Genomic DNA, 6,619 nt, shown 5'->3' on the forward strand with positions numbered 1-6,619 from the left:
AACAATTTTGACTTTTATTGCTCAAATTAGAACGCTGGAAAATTTTGTGCCACTAAAAGTAGCTACAATTTTGGTTTTAGTTACAAAATGATAAATTTTTTCAAATAATTTTTTTGAGAAAATTAAGTAATATAATAAACGAATAAGATTGATAGGTCTAGTCAAAGTTTCTGCTTAAATATGGCTGATAATTAACACGTTTGCATCAAAAATAGCAAAAAATATCACCATGAGAAAATGTACTAATCAAAGTTGAAATTAGAAAATTTCAATTACTTTAAGCACAACTATTCTTGCATAAACCCAAGATTACCCAGTTTTAATCTGCGAACGGATTACAGTATTAACTTTCACTCGTGATTACCCTTGTTTGCTTGATTACTCTTCAAATTCCAATCTTATATTAATAATAGGTTTTTGGTTGTAGGCAAGACAGTTAAGCTGGGGATCAAAATTACCCAAATACTCACTTGGTGTTGAAACTGCGTTAAATTTTTGAACAGCTTTGCAAGGCTCAACACTAATAAGAGCGTCGCTCGTAAGTTGCAAAAATTATTCCAGATGGAGTCGAAACAATTTGCAGCGCTGATAATGGCGGGTTCTTAAGAATAATTGAAATCGGATATTTGGGGAAATGTTCGTGTATTTCATTGATCTTGAAATCAGAAATAATTTTGGCAATAAATATTTTCTTTTCCTGACATTATTTTACAACTTCACAGATAGTCAGAAATCTATTATGAATTTGTTTTTTTCCAGATCTAGTTCGGATAGCCCAAAAACATCTGCAAGGGTATTTTTGAATTTTGAGGGAACACGAATAAGAAATAACTGAAATCTGCAGTACCGAATAATTTCAATATATTATCGTAAGTAAACTTCAACAATAAGAAACATCAACGGCACTACCTTCTCAATCTGCAACTTGAGTTCATTGGCAATCTGGTCTTGAAGTCTATTCCAAAAAGTAAATATCCTCCAAAAAGTATTTTCAGTTTGATGAGGTTCAAAAATCTGGATCTACAACAGCAGCCGCAGCTTTCGAACCTTTGCTCCGCTTCACCTTGTAATGATCAACATACGCATTCACAAGTTTCCCTATTTTCTCTTCCTTCAACTGACTGCTACCAGTGCTTCCCCGCTTCACAACTTTATTAACTGACTTGCGCATAATATCTTTGTACTCGTCTTTCGTTATTGTTTTCTTTTTGAAGTGTGGCATCAAAAGCCCCTTCACCAAATCCGCGACCTTCGTTTGCAACTCCGAGCGATCTGTCATCTTTTTCTTCAGTTGCATTTCATTAGCAGACGCCTCGATGTCTGAATTCTTCTCGTCATCTGAGTCTAACTTAGGAATCACTGGTTTCACCAGTGGCTTACTTGGTGCATTTTCAGACTTGACAGAGTCATCGGCTCCAGACATGAAAGGGATAGTTGGCGATGTCACATTACGCACCAATTGATCCAAAAATGGCACCGATTCTTTCTCTGGCTTCGAATCAGCTCGCGGAGAAACAACTGAGTCTTCCATTTCGACCAATTCTGGCGACGAGTTCTGACTGGGAAAAGACGTATTTCCACCAAATATCTGTTGCAAAGGGTTAGGAGTTACACCTGGAGGCTGCTGTTGATTTTGAAAATGGGTCTCCAAAATGCTGTTTATCATGGGCATATTTGACTGTACCTTGGCGAGGGATATAGAAATCGGCGAGATGCTTGTGCCCACTACTGTATTCTGCTGTGCAATAGGAGGCTCCGGAGTCGAGTCCTGCACAGGCGGTGGATTCAACTGTTTAGGAGAGGTGGGGAAAAGTTGAGCTGAATTATCGGGAGTGTTAAGTGACGTGACAGACTGGAGCAGCTTATTTGATTCAATTTGTCGCAACAATGCTGCTACGTTCGTTTGTGCGGTTGAGTTAGCAGCTGCCGTTACTGCATCCTGAGAAGACTGCTGTTGTTGTTGTTGTTGCACCTGTAAGATGTTCGCCTGGCTGTTTATTAGTTTCTGTACATCATCAATTGGTTGAACACTTTGTGTAGAAGCAGTAGCATTGTTCGCTAAAGTGTTTGCAAACTGTTGCAGGACGTTAGGATCAATTGTACCTGGAGGACCTAGAGGATTAACATTGTTTGCAGCTGCGTTGTTGAATGGGAAGGGCAAACGAGTATTTAATAAATTTTGAGGAGAGTTGATTGCTGCTCCTGGAAATCGATTTGGAAAAGCCAGGTTGCCATTTAGTGCATTTGGCAAAGCACCCCTCATTAAGTCAGGTGACATGAACCTTGCGTTTAATCCTTGACCCAGTAAAGAGTTGAACTGTTGATCAGGCAAGGGCGCATTATGCATTGCGTTGAAAGGTGGCATCGCATCTGGGAAGCGAGGATTGAAGCCTTGCCTCGGAGGACGCTGAAAACGGTTCTGAATAGGTGTAAAACTGGATCGAAAACGTGGACGCTCTCCTTCAAATCGATGTGAAAACCCACCAAATGGCCGTTGAAAGCCTCCAAAATCTGGAGGAGCTACCATCTGCGGGACCTCCGGCGGGGCATCCATTTGCAAGACCGGTTCCGGCTGCTGCTCGTCCTTCGTAGGTGTAACCTGTGGATTAGGAGTTTGATCGTTTGCGCCGATATTTAGGTCTCCCGGAGTTTGCACAGAAGATCCTGGCTGATCGTAAGTACTTATTTCCGACCTCGATGGTTCGTTACTACGACTATAGTCACTTCGTCGTCTGTCGTCGTCATAACGACTCGATCGTCTATCGTCATTTCGGTCGTGCCGAGAATCGCGACTCCGATGATCACGCGATGATCGTCTGTCATCGTGCCGACTGTGTCTGTCCGAGTCATATCGTTTTTTAGATCTACTTCGGCTTCTCCGCGAGCGGTGACGATCATGATCTCGACTCTTCCGACGATCCCTGCGCCTGTCACCTTCGTCTGAGCGCTTCCGGGAAGAGCTCCGATCGCGTTTGCGTTTCCTACTTTCTGAGCTTTTACTTCGTGATCTGCGCCGTGATTCCTTGATTGTTTTCTCTTTATTGTCCTCCTTGTCTTTCGGTTTATCATTTGAAAGTTCCCTTTTCCGAGACGGACCTGCTACTACTGTTGTTTCTTCAATGTCAGCCCTCTGAGCTGGAGGACAGTCTAACTCAGCTGGGGTATCGGTTGTCTTTGTGTCCTCTTCTTGCTCGGTGACGGGTTTTTCTTGAGGTGGAAAAATAGGGTCTTCACCCGCTTTCTCAATGTTCTGCTCAGGTATAGTTATTTGCTCTTGTTGCTCAGTGGAATTAGGCACCAATTCTAACGGCGGTTCCCTGTGTTGCGGTTGGTGAAATGGCGGTGCCGTAGTATTTGTAAACGGAAATTCATTTTTCTGCTCATTACCCCATCTGGAATTACGAAAACCATCTCGATTCCTGAAATCGCCCTTATCTCTATCGCCAGGAAAGCGACCACCAAAACCTCCACCACCCCTATTACGATCAAATGGAGGACCACGATTACCCCTATCCATTTCCCAGCGGCCTCCACGCCCTCCTCCCAGCGGTGGTCTTCCAAAATTCCAACCTCTACTGTGGTAGTCGAAACGACCCTCGTAAACGGCTCGATCATTCCGACCCTCGGGATCCCGACCAAATGGACCATCTTCGTTCTCTTGACTCTTTAACAGATTGTTCATATTGAATTGAACAGGCAATCCTAACTTCTCTAACTCTTCAGCTGACGGCTCTTCGGAGGTCAAATCAGAAAATGAAAGCCTCGAATCCGAATTTTTGGATTTCTTCGGTATCTCATAGCCTCTAAATGGAGCTTGTGCAACCGAGTTTGCAGATGATCTAACTTCACCAGAGTTCCGACTTTTGAATGGAGGCGGCTGAAATTTTATAGCTTCTTCCTTACTTTTTCTGCAAGTAGGACACACCCATTCGCCATCCGGTACGTCAAACAAAGGTGGGTTCAAACAAGCCATGTGAAAGCCCCTGTTACAGCTTCGCTCATCGCATAGCAACATGGTTGCTTCATCGTGGTTGCATTCACAAATTTCACAACTCGTATCTTCAAATTTTTTTGGAGGTGCTATTTTGTCAGGTTCCTCATAATTTCCGCGTGGACTGTGTGAATCCAAAGAAGGTTGCAAGTTCGAACTTTGCGAATTATCTTGCTCATACTTGTTCAGATCATCGCTTCCAAATCCAGAGAAATTTGATTCGGCATCACTTTGCTCGCCATTTTCAGTTTCACGGCTCATTTTATCTGCTGATTCTTTGTTTGCTGCTTCCCTGATGCTCGCTTCTTGTTGAAAGTCGAAATTGCTAATCAACTCAGTCGAGCCGTGAGAAGCCTGATGTTCGCTTTCAACGTCAGTAGGTCGCAAATCTTCATTATTCTCAATGTTTTCACAACCCTCGTCAACTTCAGGGATAGGTTTCTCCAAAATTTCTTGATGGTTGCTTCCTCTGTGAAATTCTTGACTTTCGGTAAATTCGCCGGCCTGATTACTGGGTGGTGACTTCAGTGGTTCTTCTGTTTCTGATTGGGGCGTGATAGTGTGAAAAGGATCGTAAATTTGATCATTTCTGTTTGAAATTAATTCATCATCCTGACCATCTGGAGCATCTGCATCTAACAACGCTTGATTCATTGCTTTTTTGGAAGACTGTGTCTCGTCAATTACTTGATTTTGATTTACAGCTGTCAATTCTAGCTCTTCATCATTTCCACAACTATGGATTATATTTCCGTCCTGGTGTACATCTTGTTCGCTCTGATTGACAGTTGGGTTACTGCTTTCTATTGCTTCCCCTGTTCTCTGCTCAACCGACTCACTATCAAATGCGGACACAGTTTCAGCATTCGACCTCTTGTCTGCCTCCGAAGCTGAACTTTCTGTAACGCCTTCTCCGGGTAGCTCCTCCTCAGGACTGCCACATTCGGGATGAGCGGAGTCGAAAACGGGCTCTGTCATGAATGACTCTGAAAAACATGCAATTGAAGACACATGATCCCGTGTTTTATCGGTAGCTCTAAATAAGGGCAATGTCAAACCCTGATGCAAAAGCTCGGGCGTCTTGACATTTGTAGAACGATTTTGAGGTCTTATGGGTTGTACGAATTTCAAAGATTCGTCGTCTTTTTCCTTACGAGCCAAGAAACCATCAACGTTTACTTTTAGTTGATATCCAGGTAAATTATTAAACTCTTGTTCTTTAAGCAATGAACCAAGGAAATCGTTTGTGTCTTCTGGTTTTATCATAGCCACTTTGCGTTTAGTTGGAGTTAAATTTAGATCATCGTCAGACGCAACTGGCGCGCATCGACTACCAGTTAGGTCCAATTTATTGAATGATTTCATTGATGATCCTGTAGATCCTTTAACAATGTCAAACTGACTGAGTCCAGGGCAATCTCGCGTTTTCCGCAAACCTAAATTATCCACAATACCTCGCCTGATTTCAGCGTTTTTCCTGGCATCACTCTCTGAACCAGGACCAGCTAAAATCATTGATCCTCCAGCTCGGGACCGCGTCTTCTTGCGTCCCTTTGACGATCTGGAACCTCCCTGGTCGTCGTCCGAATCAAAAGCAAACTCCCTTGAAACCTGAATATATTGACGGATTCGCTCAACGAAACGCGTACGAGGTACATCACGACGCTTACGAAGCCTTTGAGACCTTCTAGTGTGCGGAGAGCTAAGAGAAGGTGGGGGCGCAGATGATGGCCCTGGCTCCGAGGACATTAACATTATTACCATCTCTTGACTTTCACTTTCATTGCAAGATTCGCAGAACCATTCACGCAACGGCACTTCGTACAATGGTGGATCGAGGCAATAACAGTGGAAACCCTTGTTACAGCCATCGCATAACAATAAAACATTCTCATTAGAAGAATCGCGACAGATCTCACATACGATGTTATCAACAAACGAAGAACCAATATCATTGTCTTTTTGAAGATCGCTGACATTCAGAATTTCTCGTACATGGCCGTCCAGCTCTTTGACAGATATCTGAACGAAATCCAGTCGGTCGATTGGACAGCTGGATGAACATTTAGACCAGGCAATAATACATTCTGAGCAAAAAGCGTGTGCACAAGAGTCCGGAAGACCTATGCTATCAGCCTCCGTAAGGGATTCTAGACAAATTGGGCAAAATAGATCTAAGTCCATGGTCACCAAGGAAACATTAGTCTTCTGAAGCCAGTACTACAGTTAGTGTGCGACTGTCAGAACTGCAGGTCAATACGACCATTTGGGAAAGATCCCCTCGACCATGGATAAAATCCAAACAACAACTACAAACGTAGAGCTGCCTAGTTATAATCATTTACTTTAAACAAATTCCTTCGCAGATGAAAAGTTGACTTCCATTTTAGCAGCTTTGATATTTAGGATCTTTTCCGTTTGTGCCTCCCCAGCTTAGTGGGCGCATATAATTTGCTCCTCCCAGACGCACTTGCCATATTTTTTACATAGATTTACTATGTAATAGCACATGCTCTGTATCTGGGGGCGCATAACGAACTGGAGGGCACAAACGGAAAAGATTCGCTATTTAATACGAGCACAAGTTATAATCAGAAACGATTAGTTTACACTATTGTGACTTATTTT

At 42.9% G+C, this 6,619-nt stretch overlaps 1 protein-coding gene across 1 annotated transcript; it reads right to left on the bottom strand.

Annotated features, from left to right (window-relative positions):
- Positions 1–786: 786 nt before the first annotated feature.
- On the bottom strand, positions 787–6,218 carry LOC142334515 (uncharacterized). Its single transcript, XM_075382613.1, has one exon. The coding sequence runs from the start codon at positions 6,173–6,175 to the stop codon at positions 1,007–1,009; it is 5,169 nt and encodes a 1,722-aa protein (XP_075238728.1). The 5' UTR covers positions 6,176–6,218; the 3' UTR covers positions 787–1,006.
- Between the last annotated feature and the right edge of the window lie 401 nt (positions 6,219–6,619).

The sequence above is a fragment of the Convolutriloba macropyga genome, chromosome 2 (genome assembly GCF_964194025.1).
Source record: "Convolutriloba macropyga chromosome 2, txConMacr16.3, whole genome shotgun sequence".
Lineage (NCBI taxonomy): Eukaryota > Metazoa > Xenacoelomorpha > Acoela > Convolutidae > Convolutriloba > Convolutriloba macropyga.

Bases quoted from the DNA above. Each gene is read 5' to 3' on its own strand.
- LOC142334515 (XM_075382613.1), bottom strand. From the start codon at position 6,175: ATGGACTTAGATCTATTTTGCCCAATTTGTCTAGAATCCCTTACGGAG.